The sequence below is a fragment of the Theropithecus gelada genome, chromosome 19 (assembly GCF_003255815.1).
Source record: "Theropithecus gelada isolate Dixy chromosome 19, Tgel_1.0, whole genome shotgun sequence".
Taxonomy (NCBI): Eukaryota; Metazoa; Chordata; class Mammalia; order Primates; family Cercopithecidae; genus Theropithecus; species Theropithecus gelada.
Window position 1 is genome coordinate 44,094,102 of NC_037687.1, and position 17,658 is coordinate 44,111,759.

General features: G+C 58.5%; 1 protein-coding gene across 1 annotated transcript; it reads right to left on the reverse strand.

Moving 5' to 3' along the window:
* Positions 1-565: 565 nt before the first annotated feature.
* On the reverse strand, positions 566-13,803 carry ARHGAP33 (Rho GTPase activating protein 33). Its single transcript, XM_025367568.1, is given in 23 exon segments — positions 566-1,136; positions 1,138-1,740; positions 1,826-2,217; positions 2,316-2,975; positions 3,895-3,969; positions 4,044-4,189; positions 4,272-4,425; positions 5,063-5,208; positions 6,451-6,558; positions 6,642-6,724; positions 6,804-6,948; positions 8,062-8,164; positions 8,242-8,394; positions 8,491-8,550; positions 8,659-8,725; positions 8,809-8,886; positions 8,974-9,096; positions 10,199-10,291; positions 10,724-10,861; positions 10,965-11,045; positions 11,417-11,501; positions 11,583-11,680; positions 13,660-13,803. Coding segments are annotated over 23 exon segments (3,780 nt in total). The 5' UTR covers positions 13,666-13,803; the 3' UTR covers positions 566-953.
* Positions 13,804-17,658: the final 3,855 nt, after the last annotated feature.

Here is a 17,658-nt window from a genome sequence, read left to right on the forward strand (position 1 = left end):
CCCCAGCCTGCTGACCCACAGGGAGGCTTCCCACACATTGGGAGGCTGCTGGAAGGCCACGAGGGCAGGCTAAGCAGGGGACCCCGAGCCCAGTCTGTGCCCCATCCGCCCTCCCAGGCCCGCTGGAGCGCCATGGCTACCAGGTGGCATCTCCAGCCTTCTCTCCTGCAGGCACCCGCTACTGAGCTGACTGGAGAAGGTATCTTTTCTAGCCTGCAGAAGTGAGACCTGAGGCCTCGGATGGGAGGACCCTGGGTAACCCTAGGTCTTTATCCCTGAGGTAACCCTAGGTCTGCCTGTGCCCCACTGCTTCCCAGGATGGACCTGCTGGAGATCATAGCAGAGCTGCAAAAAGGATGTCAGCTTGGAGAAAAGCCCAGCCTGAGCCCCACTCCTGACCTAGACTCCCAGGGTGCCCATGGTTCCCGCTCTGCGGATACCACCTCTTAGAGGCTCCCAGGAGTAACTCCTGCCTTGGTGCCTCCCCAGAAGGAAATAGAATGATAGAGTGCCCCCTCTGTCTGTCTTCACTCACTGAGTTTGGCCCCAGCACGACTTCAGCAGCCACATTTTCACCATTTTATTCATTAATGTTGTCAGATGGTTTAGTGGGGCATGTGGGGAAGGAAGGGTAGGAGTTGTCCCCCCATCCCCGTGCACAGGTCAGGACATGCTGGGGGCTCCTGGAGGGAGAGGAGGATGGGGTCAGCCTAGCCCCCCCCACCCCAGATTTGTGCAAGGGCCCCCAGGATGGAGGGGGGGGATGGGCGGACCCTTCAGTCCAGGGTAGGAAAGCTGGGATTACAGGTTAGGGACCCACATCAGAAGCAAGTTACAAAGTTAGAAACCTGGGGTAGTGGTCGGGGCTCAAGAAAATACAAAACAAGGGATTTGGTTGAGCCAAGATCCAGTAGGGGTGAAGGGAAGGAAGGACGGCCCCTCCCAGCTGGTGCTCAGCAGTAGCTTCGGGTCTGGCCCTCAGAGTGGAGGGACCAGCTGGGAGTGGGGTAAGGGGGTGGGGGACCAGCCCCCTCCCCTCTTTGCCCTCCATTTCTGTACAAGGACCCTCGGTGGAGCTCGCCCCCCCTTCCATAGGCTGGCGGGGCTGCCCTGTAGAGCAGGAGAGGCTCAGGGGGGGCCCCAGGGACCCGGCACCCTATGAGGGGTACGGGGGCCCCAGGGTGCCCGTTGTTTCTGGGGAAGGCGGGGGACTGGGGGACCGGGATCTGAACGGCTTCGGGGGTGGGCAGGAGGGGAAGAGGAGGAGGAAGAGGCAGGTGAGGGACCTCTGGGCCCTAGGGCTAGGTTGACGTAGAGGGGCTCAGGCGGTGTGGGGCGCCGAGCAGGGTGCTGGGGGGCTGAGTAGCCAAGGTGGTCAGGGGGAAAGCAGGAGGGGGCTGGCGGGTAGCTGAGCAGGAAGTCAGGGGACCTGTGGAGTGGGGGCGATTGGCCAAGCATGCCATAGGAGGCATTGAGCCTGTCGGGGGGCATGGAGCGAAAGGGACTCCAGGAGCGGGTAGGGCCAGAATAGGGGGACCCCTCACCTGCCCCGATCTCATAGTACAGGTTCTCTCCCCTGTCGAGTGGTGCAGGGGGGCCCAGGGAGCTCCTCCAGACCGGGGCTGGGGAACTGGGCTGGAAGGATGGGGGGCCCAGGGGGTACAAGCCTGGCTTGGGGACCCCGAGGAAGGGTGGCAGGCACTCCCTGGGGGCTGGGGAGAAGAAGCCGGGGGTAGGAACCTGTGAGGGGACAGAACATGGGGACTGGGCTGCTGCCTCTGGCGCATCCCTGCCCCCCCCCACCTGCCCTGAGCTGGGCACTGACCTGGGCAGGGCCTCGGAGTCCCCTCCTTGAGGTCCCCATGGGCCGCTGGCTCCTCAGCAGGCTCCCATCACTTTGTTGCCTTGGTAAGTAGGATGGGGGTCCCGGGACCCAGACACTCGGATGGGCTAGGGAGTTGGGAGGTGGCCCACTCCCTGAGGTCCCCGGGGGCTCCCCACCCACCTCCAGAGACAGCGACCGGCGGAAGGGGGATCGGGGAGCAGGTGGGGTGCCCCCACACTCCTGCTGGCTCTGTTGCTCGGCCACCTGCTGAGCCCGCTCAGCCAGGGCCAGGGCCATGAGGCGCGCTGGGTTCTTGGGGGGCGGGGGGGGGGCACCCCCAGGGCGCAGGAGAGACAGGGGAGGGGGTGGCAATGGTGACTCCATATCAGGACCTATATAAATGAATGGAGAGGGGTTCAGCTGGGGCCAGGCCCTCAGGGTCAGTGAGAGCAGGCGGGGACAGGGGTGGGGTAGGCCGAGCAGGACTCACCCAGTGGGCCCTGAGCTCCCCGGAGCTTGCTGCACATCTCCTGCTGGCAGGCGTCAGTCAGCGGGGCCTCGGCTCCACGCAGCAGCAGGGGTATGAGATGGGGGCGCAGGCTCCGGCCAGGGCTGAGAGCTGGTGTTGGGGTGGCTGAGGCAGGTGCTCCCCCAGCCCCCAGCAGTTCTAGGACAGCGGGTGGCACTGATACAGCCAGGGGCTCTGAGATGTCCAGGGCAGCGGGCGAGGCAGGGCTGGTGGGCCCTCGGGGCGAGATGGCCTGGGGGGTCACCCTGGGTGGGAAGGCAGAGGCAGGGGCGGGGGGTGCTGGGCTGGCGGGAGGTGCGGGATCCCCTGGGGTGGGGCTGCTGCAGCGGAAGGTTAAGGGATCAAAGTCCAGCCCCCGGAGTCCCTCCAGGCAGCGGGGTGGGCTGAAGTCCAGCTCATCACCATCATCTAGCCAGGCTGAGGTACGGTGTGAGGGGGACCCAGAGAGTGCCCCCAGCCCAGCTGCTGAGGACTCAGAGGATGAAGAGGAGGACTCCGAGGAGGAGGACTCAGAGGAGGAGGACGAGGACAGGCTCTCGCAGGAGCCAGCAGGTGCTGGGCCCACGGGGAAAGCGTCGCTGCTGGAGTGGGGTCGCCGCAGCCTGTGCAGCCTCTGGAGGCCTGAAGGGGTAGAGTCAGTGAGACCATCCCTGAGAACAGGGCGCACAGCCCCACAGAAAGCTGGGGAAAGGACATGAAGAGGCACCTCCCCAGAGAGTGCCACAGTAGCTGTGAAGCCAGGAAAAGCTGTTTCAGATTCACGGTGGAGACCATGAAGAGGACACTTCCGGCCCAAAGCACGAAGGTCCTGTGGCCGCCCCACAGGCTGTGGGCACGAGACCAACAGATTCACACACAGCTGCTGAGCCGGCAGGACAGTGCCTGTGCTCCTGGGTACATGGGAGGGCAGTACCCCAGGAGTGTGAGGACAGCGGGGTGGTTCAGAAGAGCCCCCAGAGGCATGGCTGGGTGGGATGGATAAGCAGCCCCTGGCAGAGGCCGGAAAGCGGCACCCAGCAGCGCGGCAGGCTGTGAGGTAGCGATGGGGAAAAAGCCAAGCGCGGTGCCCCTTTCTTATGACACCCTTTAAATAAAGTTTCCAAAATGACTAGAACTGAGCAGTATGATCCTTCCACACACACCTGTGTATGATCAAACCCGGAAAGCAAGGGCAGGGTAGTCTGCAAATTGAGAGGATGCCTCCAGTGGGGAAGAACTTGAAGGGGAGAAGGAATGGAGCTGCTTTAGTTCTAGGGTGGTGGGTTCATGGATGTCCATAATGTTATTTAAAAATGTTCAACAGGAATAATAAAGACTTTTTAAAGGGCCTGTCATGGACCAATAAGTTAAGTTCGGTGTGTGATGCACCAAAGGTGATACTGTATCCAACTCATTGTACATAAAGGCCAGGTTAAAATTTTCTAAAGCCCCAGGACCCCCAAAGGTGAAGTACAAAATTTGGAGGCCAAACCAGGGCCCCAATTCCTCCTGGCTCCACTTGGGCGCAGATAGTGCCCCCCCACTTCCCCCCCTTGCTCACCAGCCCCGCTGGCCTGCGATGACAGAGACTCCTCGCTCTTGGCAGATCTCAGTGTGACGGTGTCGGGTCTGCCGCCTGCAGGAGACGAAGAGGTAGGAGGGCACTCCAGCGACCACCGCTGCCCACCAGCCCGTGGCCCAGCCTCTCACCTGAAGGCTGCGGTGGGGCGCGGGTGCCCCCCAGCCAGGGCAGGGGCTTCTTTCGAGGGACACTGGGGCCCCGGCCCAGTGCAAAGAACGTCTTCCAGCTGCTGCCCCCTGGCTTCCGCTGTTTCTCCCCTCTCTCCCCTTTCCTCCTGCGGTTTGGGGGAGAAATGGCAGGTCGTCTGAGGAACCAGGCCTCCACCTGCCCCTCACCACCCCCAGCATCCCACTCACCTTTCCGCAGGTGAGGCGGGGGTCTTGGGAGTTGTGGGCTCTGTGGGCATCCCCAGCCGGCCCTGCGTGCGCGCCTGGGCTTCCTCCAGCGTCAGCAGGCGGGTGGAGGGGCAGCTGCCCGCGAGGGACTTGGGCCTGGGGAGCAGGCATCGGCCTGGGGAGTGTGGAAAGGGGGCACCTGTCAGCTCTGGGGCCGCCCAAGGCCACGGGCAAAGCCAAGCGCCACAGCCCAAGCCCCGGCCCCGCAGCATGCCCACCCGGGCTGGCAAGGCAGGGGGCCGGGGCGGATCAGGAGGGAGCGGGCGGGCAGCAGGCAGGTGGGAGGAGGGCGGGGCAGGACGAGCTGATGAGGAGGCAGCTCCCGGCAGCCAGCGAGGGCAGCGGCTCTGGCTTCAGTTACCTCGGGCCAGAGGGCCCTCCGACGAGCAGAGTCCTGACTGGGCTGGGGTCCGGGGCAGGGCGGGGAGTCTGGGCGGGGCCGGGGAGGGGTCAAGTCTGGGGACCTCCCACCTCCTCCCAGGTGGACCCATGGCCCCAAGCGCCCCCAGGAGCTACAAGGGGTGAAGGAAGAGCGGCGTCCGGGCCAAGAGGTGGGAATCCTGAGCGGAGGAGCTGAAATGAGAAGGAGGGGGGGCGCGGGGAGGGAGAGGCCGGGGCGGGGTCCTCAAGGAGCCGGGAGGGAGGCCCAGCTTCAGTGGGGTGGGGATGGGACTGGGAGCCCACCTGCCCTCCCTCTGCAGCCCTGACCGTGGTGGGCAGTAGCCAGGACCTCAGCGGGTGGGAGGGCATACCTGCAGGGTCGAGGCCAGCGGAGGTGAAGGTGTCGCTGAACAGGACGTCCACGTGGGTGAGCAGAAACTCCACCACCACCGACTGCACCCGCACTTCCCGGAACGCCGCGGCACCACCCATTCCCACTGACTCCAGCTCCATGGACCTGGATGGGAGGAGCGGGAGGGAGGCCGGGTGCCTTGAGCCCAGCCAGCAGGTTCTGGCAGGGCAATGTGGGGAGCCAGTGGAGGCAGTGACTGTCTATTCAATACCTCTGATCTTCTCAAACTGATCACACCTCGCTAGGCTCTCAACCTTCCCCCAGAGCCGCCCCTCCTGCCTTCCCCATCTCAGTCAGTGTGGTTCTTCCTGTGGCTCAGTCTGTCACCCCCTCCACTGCCCCATCTGGCCCAACCTCTGTCTTCCCCAGCCTGGACATCCCAGAGCCTCCTTCCTGGCCTCCTGCTACGGTCCCCACCTGCAGCCAGAGGGATCCTGGGACCACCTGAGTCCCATCAGGGCCTACCTGGCTCAGAGCCCTGCCCTGGCTGCACCTCGCTCCAGGCAAGAGCAAAGTCCTCACTGTGACCCATGACCTGTGAGTCACCCCTGTCTGGTCCCTGTCACCCCTCTCACCTCATCATCTCCTCTCCTTCAACCCCTCACTCACTCAGCTCCAGCCACACCAGCCTCCCTGCGGCTCCTTCAACGCACCAGGCACCAGCCCAGGCCCAGATGTCTGCACCTGCCGTTCCCTCAACCTGGCACTCCCCAGATGCACCCCCAGGGCCCTCCCTCATCCTCTGCAGGTCTTGACTCAAATGTTGCCTTCTTAGTGCAGTCTTCCTCACCCACTTTATTCAAAACTGTACACTCTCTTCTCTGTACCCCTGGCCTTTCTCATTTCTCCATCCATCATATGCCCGCCCTCTGACATATCACCTGTTTTACTTGATCATGTATCTGTGCCCCCAGGAGAATGTGAACTCCTGCAGGGCAGAGATCATGCCTGTCTCGTTCACCATCAAGTCCTCCAGGCTTATTCTGCTGCTGGCCACAGAAGACCTGCCAAAACCTCCCTTGCCACCCTCACTAAAAACCTCACACTGCCCTGACCCTGCACACTGCCCTTCCCTCCTCCTCTCTCCTCCTCAGCACTCATCACCATCAGACCGTACTCTGTATTTTCCTGTTGATGTTCATGGTCCATCTCCTCCATGAGAACATGAGTCCCAGGAGGACAGGGCCGTGCTCCGTGCTGTGTCCCCAGTGCTGGGGATGGGGCCAGGTCCACGGAAGGTATTCGATAGACATGTATTCAATGAATAAACAAAAGAAAAGCTGGGTGGGTTCCTGGCGTGGTTTTGGGGAAAGACCTGAGGGGTGGGCAGGCGAGCAAGCAGCTCACCGTAGCAGGTTGGGTGCCCAGACAATGGCCAGGTTGCGGGCATGCATGCTGGTGTTAGCACTGTGTCTCGCCATGCGGGCCAGGTGCCTCAGCAGGTACTCCAGGGTCCTGGGGGTGGGAGCAGAGGGGGACACCTGAGCCTCAACCCCCTTGGAATCCCACCAAGTCCCACCCCACCCCTCCTGGTTTACCTGTAATGTGGCGGGGGCAGCTGCTGGATGACATCGTGTACCCGCACCAGACGCTCCTCCTCCCCAGGCACTGACATGGCCTCCTGAGATGGTGGGTGGGTGTGATGAGGATTGGGTCAGAGGCGTCCCGGCCCCCTCCGTCCCGCCAGCTCCCTTACTCACACTGAATTTCCCATAGAGCTGGTAGGTGAGCAGAGGGTTCGGAAGTTCTCGGAAGTAGAGCTTGCAGAGGGAGGACACACTGTGGATGTCCTGCAGGAAGGCGGGGCCAGACAGCTCTGGGATCCTCTCGCTGTCAAACTCATGCCTGAGACCACCATGTCAAGGAGGAGGAAGATCCAGGTCAGAGGGGCTCACTCACCTGGCCGTGCTCCCCCTGCCCCTACCCCCAAGTGCCTGCAGGTGGACGGAACCCTCTTCCCCAGGTCCTACACTGGGCTCTTCAGAGGCAGGACCTTACTGAACTCCCCAGCAAGCCTGTGTGGCAAAAGAGAAGGGTGCTGCATTTACAGAGGAGGATGCTGAGGCTCAGGCAGATGTGCCTCTGCCTGCAGCTACCCAAGACTGACTGACTCCAGAGCATGAGCAGCTCCTACCAAGAACCGCCATTCTCCTGGCTGTAAGAGGGCACTGGAAAATGTGGACAAAATCCCAGCACCCTGCTGCTCCCAGTTCTCTGGTGGGGCCCCACTGCCTGTGGTAAAGTCTCCCACCCACTGCCACTTCTTGCCTCCCTCTTGGCACCCCCGCAGGCTTCAAGCACTCCCCTCTCAGCCTCCTGCAGGCCAAGATCTCGCCTGGCTCCTCCCCACTTCTAGACCCCGCCCTGGCTCAGAGCCCTCCTGCGGTTCCCCCTTCACTTATAGTACAAGCCAAAACCCTAACATGAAGGCTTTGCCTGCACTGGCATGGGGACTCCTTGGCCATGGCCTCCTGTCGCTGTTCCCTTTGCCCCGCTGCTCCCTCTGCATGGCCTGCCCCTCCCCGCCTCCAGGCCCTCAAATGAGGTGGCTCTGCCCTTGCCATCCAAAACTGCAGGCCTCCCTCCTGGCTCCTCATCGCCATCCTCCTACCCCAGTCTGTTTTCCTCCACAGAACCTGTCATCTTCTGGTGGACTCTATCCCTTCCCTGTTTGTCTCTTCCTCTAGCCTGTGGGCCCTGTGAGGGCAGGCGTTTCTGGCTGTCTCACTCACTGCTGTGTCCCCAGTGCCTAGAACAGTGCCTGGCACGTGGCAGGTGCTTGGTGAAGACAGAGTCCTCGCTTAGATTGTGAACTCTACTCTCAAGAGAGCTGTCCCTGACCCCAGCCTTGATCCTGCAACTCCTGACTCCTGGTAACTGTGTCCCCAGCATGCGGCACGGGGCTGGAGTGGAGGTGCTGGTGCCTGTGGAAGGACAGGGTTGGCTAAGGGCCCTCACCGAAGCCTCTGGATGTTGGAAGACACGCCTGATAGCCGGTAGATCCCATCCACCACCCCATGGGCCTCAATGAACTCGGAGCAGCAGCGCAGCACCTGGGGCACTGAGAGAAAGCAAGGTCAGGGCTGGGTGGGCCGCAGCCCTGGTGTGACGGGTGGGGTGGGTGGGCCCAGGCCTCACCATCCTGGCCTGAGTTGCTGAGGTGTTCGCCAAGATCGCAGCCAAACACCCTCTGTCGCAGGATTCCCCGCTGCCGCAGCCGCTGCCGAGAAGGGCGGGAGCGCATGAAGGTGCGGAGCAGGCCGGCCAGCTTCCCACGAGGCCGCGGCACAGCTGTCGGGGCAAAGGGCAAAGGCAGGCCTTGTGGGGTCAGCATGGCCAGGGGCCTGGCGGGGTAGGGGCAGGGATCTGGCAGCCTGTTTCTATTACCTGAGGTCAGAGACGAGATACCCTGGGGAGCCGGGATGCCACATGGGGGGCCATCGGCATCTGCTGGGCAAACAATGGGGTGGAAGGGATGAATGGGAGGCAAAAGACGCAGGAGGCCCCACCTTTCCCCACCCCTCCTCACCCCTCCTGTCTGTCCATGGCACTTACCCGCCTTCAGGCCCGGACCTGGTCGCTCTGTGAAGAGTTCCACACACTCACTGGGGAAGAACCCAACCTGAGGAAGGTCAGGGTCAGTGGCTGGGCCACCCCAGTTGGCAGGTGCTCTAGCCCCACCTGTCCGCACCCAGCTGGACTCACCTGGAAGCCTCGCTTGCCCCGCCACCAGCTCCGATCCTCCGTGGGTGGCATGTCGATCACCGAGACAATGTCTCCCACCTGGGAGGGGGCGGGCGGGAGGAGAAGGGTCAGAAGGAGCAGGGGGTGTGGGGAGCCCAGCTGCAGTCTGCTTCCCCACAGCCTCACCTCAAAGGACAGCTCATCTGGTGCCTGGGCCGTGTACCGTTTGATCACGTGGGCGGCCGCCACTGCAGGGATATTGAGTGACGCCTCCTCACTGAGGAGCAGTCGCCGGCCGTGATTGTCCAGCTGAAATGGAGGTGGGATGTGGCAAGGACAGGTCAGGAGACGGTGTTAGTACAGGCATACCAAGCTCCTCCAAGCCCGGCGAGGCCACTGCCTGTCCCCTGCCAAGAGCCCCTGTCACACAGAGCTATTGGTCAAACACCTAAATTCCTGTTTGTAGGGATGCAGCCCTGGCACCCTCTGGGGGTGGGGAAACCTCTAAGACAAACCCCTTTATTTCCCCTCACATGTCCCAGGATTCTCCCACCCGAAGGCTTCCCCACCTGAAGGCTTCCCCATCCACCTCTGCACCTTCATCCTCCACAGCAGATACCGCATGGTTGCCATCTAAAAACCCTCTGTGCTGGGCGTGGTGGCACACGCCTGTAATCCCAGCACTTTGGGAGGGCGAGGCTAGAGAATCGCTTGAGCCCAGGAGTTTAAGACCAGTCTGGTCAACAAAGCAAGACTCTGTCTCTACAAAACATTTTAAAAAAAAAAATTAGCCAGAGGCCAGGCACAGTGGCTCACGCCTGTAATCCCAACACTTTAGGAGGCTGAGGTGGGCAGATCACCTGAGGTCGGGAGTTCGAGACCAGTCTGACCAACATGGAGAAACCCCATCTCTACTAAAAATACAAAATTAGCCAGGCGTGGTGGCACATGCCTGTAATCCCAGCTACTCAGGAGGCTGAGGCAGGAGAATCACTTGAACCTGGGAGGCAGAGGTTGCGGTGAGTGAGATCATGCCACTGCACTCCAGCCTGGGCAACAAAAGTGAAACTCTGTCTCAAAAACAAAAGAAAGAAAAAAAAAAAAAAAAAACCTTCTGGTTTAAGCCACTCATAGCCAGGTGTTCTGTGAGTTACAGCCCAACCCATTTCTAACTGATATACATTTAAATCCTTGTATCCTCACAGCCGAACACTTGCTAACACACACACGTGCACACACACACTCATACACATTCTCTCACAGGCATGCGCCCACACAGACACTAAAATATCAATGCCTCCTCCACTCTGGCTCCTTTCTTTTCTAGGCCCACACACACTCCCAGGCTGGTTCTCGCCCCTCAGACACCCCCTCACCCACTCTGAACTCCAAGCCCCCTGCCCAGGCCCACCTCCATCCAGGTGAGCACAGGCCCGCAGTTGAGGTTACTGTCCACCAGTCCTGACAGGGTCTCCAGGTACTGCAGTAGCAGTGGCACCAGCATCTGGGGGCAGGTTGTCAGGGTGGGCCTCTGTGAGTGGACGTGAGAGAGCCCACTGCCCTCCCACACTGCCCTAGCTTGCCTCTGGGCTGAAGTTCATCCTGAACGCATGGGTGCTGCTCAGCTGTTAGGTACTGAGACATGGGCATATGAATGAATAAGTAGGCTGGGCCAAGCTCTTGAGTGCCCTGGTTGGTATGACCATCGTGACCCTCCCATGGAACCCCCTGGAACTCCCCATGATCCTAAAACTTAGTGAAGCTAAATGTAGCAAAAGCCTACTACATTTCTAAGGTTTCTCCATTCATTCAGATTGGTTGGGACTTGGGCCATACCAGTATTTAAATATTTTTCTATCCTGCTGCCTTGATGATTTCACACACTGTGGATGAGGATACACTCACGAGGCAGGGGCTGAGACAACAAGCAGGTTACCTGGGCAGCCCTGGCACCCTCGGGGGGCGGGGGAAGCTCCGGAAGGCAGGAGAACCTCCGGTCAAATATGCACCGGTGGAGGTGGGCATCCAGGGAACGAAAGTCATCGTAACTCCGGAGAACCGGCCAGGAACGGCCCTGTGGGAGCAAAGGGACAGAAGGGAGCAGGGGCCCCATGACACCGAGCTGAGGACTCCCACGGCCAGTCTCCCAGGCTAGATGAGAGGTGGGGTGGCCTCACCTGACAGGTCACCTGCACCCCGAACACCAGCTCATTCTCTCCAGAGAGGCTGGGCCCTTCACGGTCTGGAGACAGCAGGAGCTGCAGAGGGAAAGCAAGGCCCAGGTAGACTTTTGTCCCATTTCCTGACCTCCCCGGGATGGCATTCTCTAGGGATGGGTTTGTGTCCCCTTTCTGGACCTCCCCGAGGACAGGGCCTGGTGATGTGCTGGTCCCTGGCACAGAGCAGATACCTAACAAAAGTTGTCATTGAATGAATAAAAGAACAAATGGATGAATGAATGAGCAGCTCTCCCCATCTGCTGTGGCTCCTGCAACTTTTGCTACTGACTGCTCAGATGCATGCAGCAGCCAGTACAGGGACAGGTTGCAGAAGCACAGCAGCTGATATCATTGCAAGGTTGCGTAGGATATTGTCTTCCCTCCTGGGTGCAAATGCAAAGCCCCCATACCTGAATGTGGCCAAAGTCGACGTTCTCGTAGTGGAAATGGGCGCAGTCGGCCAGCCGTGGGAAGGGGCCTCGAGGAGCTGAGAGCCTGGGAGACAGGGGATGCATCACCAGCGGCTCCTTGAGCCTCCCCAGCTCCTAGCTGAGCCCTTTCCTCCCTCACCCTCACCTCTTCCCAGGCTTCCCCTTCACACTGGGCCCCCCAGCGGTGGGTAGGGGCTGTACCGAGCCCTCCCCTGGGCCATCCAGGCTGTCAGTGCTGCGTGCCTGTAAAGCAGAGAGAATAATCAGAGGCCCCCAGAGATGGGAGCAAAGAGACAAGGAGAGCATTGTTATCTGGCAGCACAGGGCCCAGAGCCCGGGGCGCTCCACACACCGCCCTGAGCATGAAGCAGGAGGGCAGGTCGGGGGAAGTTAGGGCTGGGCTGAGGACAGGACTGCTTCTTCGTGTGTGATCTGGGGTGGTGGACTGGAGAAGCAGGGACCAGACGTGAGGCAGGGCAACAGGACGGAGAGCATGCTGGTCCCATCTCTCCCTGCTGAAAACCCTTCCATAGCCCCTGCAGAGTACAGTGACCTCCTACCACTGTCTGGACAATCACGGCTCCCATCTCATCAGCCTTCCTGCTTGCAGCCTCTCCCCTCCTGCCAGCTTTTCCGCAACAGCCTGGATTGTTTTCAGAAAACATAAATCTAGCTCTGTTTCTCCATAGATCCTGGGCCTTCAATGACTCCCTGTTGTCTTCAAGATGAAGTCTGAATTCTCTGGTCTGATAATCGAGACTTCCCTGAGCTGATTTCTGTTTACCTCTCCAGTCCCATCTCTTTCCATTGCCCCCGCTCGCAGAGCTCTTGAACTTCTAAGAGTCCAAAACAAGCACCCTCTTCGCATTTCCTTCTAGGCCTTTGCAAAGGCTGTTCCCTCAACCTGGAACACTTGCCCCACCTTTCCCTGGAGTACATTCACCTCATTCCCACCCCTTAGGTCCCAACTCACATGTGCCCTCCTCCAGGAAGTTCTCCCTGACCCTTCAGGCTGTGCCTGGCATCTCTTCTGGACTCTCTCCATCCCCTGAAGTTCCCCCATCCCAGGTTCCATGCCTCGACCTGAGCTTCTCCCTTTACAGCTCTGATCACTCTGAGATGGCACTGGTGGTGACAAGTTCATCTCTCTCATTGGACTATGACTGGCCTCCCAGAAGGAGGGCCCCAGACTGAGCTCCCCAGCATACAGCCAGGCATGGAGTTGATGTTCAGACAGGATTGTTCCTGATTATTTTCTGGGTCCCCAGTGCCAGCCCAGTCGCACAGCAGGGGCTGGGTAAAATCTCATGAATAAATTAACCAGCTGCCAGACAGATTCACCAGACTGGGCTGTAGCATCTCCCTCCTCCATGTCCCTGCAACCCCGAGTCACCCTCAGGGTCTCACCCTCAGGGTCTTTCCCCCTCCAGCCCATGAGGTTCCCCAAGGCAGGATGGGAGCTGACTCTGTGCCTGGAGCACGGAGCCTGCACAGAGGCGGTCTCAGTGAATGTCTGCTAAGTGAGGGAATGAATGGATGAATGAGCGGGAGCAGCATGGTGAGAGAGGGAGATGGTGGGGGAGGGGGATGAGGACAAGGAGATGGAGCGGACCGAGGATCAAGGGAGGTAGAGTGCTGGCCTGTTGGGGTGGAGTAAGGAGGGAGTGGCTGGAGAGATGAGGCAAAGGCTCAGACTGATGCTGGGCGGGGGGGATTGAGAGGAACCAGGATGGGGTGAAAATGAGGGAGAAGGAGAAGAAAAGGGTCAGGCTGGGGATGGAGCGGGTGGGGGTGGGGCCAGGAATGAGAAAGGGGCTGTGGGGAGGAGGAGGGGGCTCCGCCGGGGAGGGCTGAGGGCTGGCAGAAGGATGCCGAGGAAGGTGCTGGGATGGGGGCTGGGGAAAGACCCAGGAGCCTCAGGAGGCCTCTTCGGGGGCCACTTGGGTAGCGCGGGTCCCTTCCTGAACCAGCCCCGCCTCCTCTCAGCCCGGGCCCTAGGTCCCTGTCACCCCATCCAGGGCGTGGAAGAAGGGGATGCGCGCTGAGGGGGCGGGGTCGAGGTACGGGCTGGGACCCGGGATGGGGCCTCAGGACTGGAGGGACCACGGCTGAGCACAGGCCGCGGGCTCGGGCGGGGCCGGGGGCGGGGCGCGCGGGGCGGGGCTGCGCACGGACAGACTGACACGCGGACGGACAGGCTGACGGCCGCGTGGGACCCTCACCACCATGGTCGCGTAGCCTCCTCAGGCCCCGGCCGCGCTCGACCCCTCGCTCGCCGTTCTCGTCGCCGCTGCCGCCGCCATGGCGACACAAAGGGGAGGGCGCGAGCCGCGCGCGGGCGGCTGCAGACCCCGCCCCTAACGGCTGCCCGTGGCTCCGGCGCGCGCCCCACGGGGGCGGGGGGCAGCGGGAACGCGGCGCTGCTTCTCATTGGCTCCGCCCTTGGTCCTGGTCGATGCCCCGCCCACCAGGCGGCTTCTCATTGGCTTTACCTTGGGCTCCGCCCCGGCTCTATATGTATATTCGGTCCCACCCCCCGAAGTTTGACAGCGCCACGCCCATGACTGCTTTTCATTGGCTGTCATCGCCCTCCTGAGACATGCCCCCAGGTTCTTTATGCTTTGCTTCCGACACTTCCAACACCAAGCAACAGACCCTCCCCTTCGTCCACTCCCAGTGGCCATTCTTCTGACTTTTTATTTTTATTTTTTTAAGAGACAGGGTCTCGCTCTGTCGCCCAGGCTGGAGCGCAGTCCTGCAATCGCGGCTTACCGCAGCCTCAACCTCCTGGGCTCCAGCGATACCTCCCAAGTAGCTGGGAATACAGGCGCGCGCCACCACGCCTGGCTAATTTTTTTAGACATGGGGGTCTCACTATGTTACCCAGGATGGTCTTGATCTCTGGGGCTCAACAGATCCTCCCGCCTCAGCCTCCATTCAAAGCGCTGGAATGACAGGCGTGAGCCACCACGCCAGCCCCGATATTCCTTTTTTTTTTTTTTTTTTGAGACGGAATCTCGCTCTGTCGCCCAGGCTGGAGTGCAGTGGCGAAACCTCAGCTCACTGCAAGGTCCGCCTCCCGGGTTCACGCCGTTCTCCTGCCTCAGCCTCCCGAGTAGCTGCGACTACTGGCGCCTGCCACCATGCCCGGCTTTTGTGTGTGTGTGTGTGTGTGTGTGTGTGTGTGTGTGTCTTTTTAGTAGAGACGGGGTTTCACCGTGTTAGCCAGGATGGTCTCTATCTCCCGACCTCGTGATCCGCCCGTCTCGGCCTCCCAAAGTGCTGGGATTACAGGCGTGAGGCACCGGGCCTGGCCTAATATTCTTAATTGGATTCTCCCACGGCCTCAGAGCAGTGCCCCGTTCCTCAAGCAGCTTTTCAAAGTCCCAGTCCCAAGTCTCACCTTTTCAGTCCTGATCCCGACCCCGCTCACATAATGCGGAGGATGCTCCGCCCATGGACGTTTCTCATTGCCTCATATACCATACCCAAGGCTTTCTGCGACTTGGCCTCCCCCTGCCCACTGGACATTTTCTTGTTTCCCCTTCTACTGCTTATTACGGGCCAATCTCCAGCCCTGATTTTTTTTTTTTTTTTCCCCTAGGAAAACGTTTAGGGGGAAATGCCAGAGCATACTTATGCCCCCCATAAAGCAATCCCAATAGACCTGCTACTACTGAGCAAGTCCAGATAACACTGTAATAACGCCCTTCACAAGAGGGTCTCTCCTTGGTCATGCCCTCCACAAGATTCTCACCTCAGAGGGTCTTGGTCTGTTCATTCATTCATTCATTCACTCAAACTCTGATCAATTTGTAGATACACCAATAACCAAACCAGAAGAAAACATACCCTGCCCACATTGGAGCTCAAAAGCTACTGGGAGAAGACAATGAACAAAATTAACATTAAAAAATACATAGAGTATTAGGCCAGGCATGGTGGCTCACACCTGTAATCCCAGCACTTTGGGAGGCTGAGGCGGGCAGATGACTTGAGGCTAGGAGTTTAACACCAGCCTGGCCAGCATGGAGAAACCCCATCTCTACTAAAAATACAAAAATTAGCCAGGCATGGTCGCGGGTGTGCCTGTAATCCCAGCTACCTGGGAGGCTGAGGCAAGAGAATTGGTTGAACCCGGGAGGCAGAGGTTGCCGTCAGCCGAGATCACGCCACTGCACTTCAGCCTGGGTGTTGGAGTGAGACTCTGTCTGAAAAAAAAAAAAAAAAAAAAAATGCTGGGGGCGGTGGCTCACGCCTGTAACTCCAGCACTTTGGGAGGCTGAGGCGGGAGGATCACAAGGTCAGGAGTTCAAGACCAGCCTGGCCAATATGGTGAAACCCCATCTCTACTAAAAATCAAAAATTAAAATTAGCCAGGCGTGGTGGCGGGTGCCTGTAATCCCAGCTATTGGGGAGGCTGAGACAGGAGAACTGTTTGAACCCAGGCGGCAGAGGTTGCAGTGAGCTGAGATTTTGCCACTGCACTCCAGTCTGGGAGACAGAGCAAGACCCTGTCTGGGAAAAAAAAAAAAAAAAAAATTAGAAGGTGATTCATTCTATGGAGAATAATTAAGCAAGGGCTGGTGAAAGGGAGTGGTGAGGGAGGGGTGAATGTGCAGTTACTTATGTACTAAATTTGCTGACCTCACTCCCATCACAGGGACTTCCCACACGATATTACCTCTGTCTGGAGTGTTTCCCCATCAACCCCTGCAGTGATTTTTTAAAAAAATTTTTAATTTTCTGGGTACGAAACAGGTATATTTAGGTATATATATTGAGAGGGTACATGAGATGTTTTGATACCGGCATGTAATGTGTAATAATCATATCATGGAGAATGGGGTCCTGCAGTGATTTTAAAACAGCTGCAAATTATCTGACACTCTTCTTATCAAGATGCGGAGTCTATGACTGCTTTCTATGAATCTGGGTGGGACTGGGATAGCCTCAACCAATAGAAAACAGTGGAAGTGACACAGTGATTTCTAAGGCTATGCGATGAAAGGCAATGCAGCTTCTTGACCAATGTTCTTGTCCACTGGAATGAGCTATAGAACCATGGTGCATCATATGCGAAATGTGACTATGCTGAAGCAGCCATGCTTTGAGGAAGCCCAAACCAATGGAGCTATGTATAGGCATTACAGTCAGTAGTCCCAGTCAGACTGGGAGAAGACCATGGAAGAAGCTCCCGAGGATTCCACTCCACAGCCATCAAGTCTATCAAGTCACCTTTGAGTCCTTCCAGTTGAATCCCCAGACATCATGGAGCAGACAAAAATGGATTCCAACTGAGCCCTGTCCAAACCTCTGACTCCCAGAATCCATGAGCATAATAAAATAATTGTTTTATGCCACTAAGTTTTGGGAGCGGTTATCCAATAAAAGTAATTAGGACAGCCCTTTGTTAACTAGATAATTTCTATCAGCTTACGTGTAAGTTCCTCAGGAATGCTTCTAGACTCCACCAGTGACCCAGCTAGATCAGGTTCTGCTACTGTAACATCTTTCATTTCTCCTTATATCTCAACAGCTATTTTTCTTGTCGATTACACTGTTTGTTTGTTTTTGAAATGGAGTCTCACTCTGTTGCCCAGGCTGGAGTGCAGTGGCACCATCTCAGCTCACTGCAGCCTCTGCCTCCCGGGTTCAAGCAATTCTCCTGCCTGAGCCTCCCAAGTACCTGGGACTACAGGCACCCGCCACCACGCCTGGCTAATTTTTAGTACAGACAGAGTTTTACTATATGGCCCAGCCTGGTCTCTAACTCCTGACCTCAAGTGATCTGCCCGCCTCGGCCTCCCAAAGTGGTGGGATTACAGGCGTGTGCCACTGTGCCCACTCTGATTTCATTTAAATGTATGGTTTGCTTAGAAATATTAGAAACTGGCTGGGTGTGGTGGCTCACACCTGTAATCCCAGCACTTTGGGAGGCCAAGGCAGGTGGATCATGAGGTCGAGTTCAAGACCAGCCAGACCAACATGGTGAAACCCTGTCTCTACTAAAAATACAAAAAAAAAAAAAAATTAGCCACACGTGGTGGCATGCACCTGTAATCTCAGCTACTTGGGAAGCTGAGGCAGGAGAATCACTTAAACCCGGGAGGCAGAGGTTGCAATGAGCCGAGTTTGCACCACTGCACTCCAGTCTGGGTGACAGAGCAAGACTCCATCTCAAAAAAAAAAGAAAGGTTGGAAACAAGTATTTACCATGT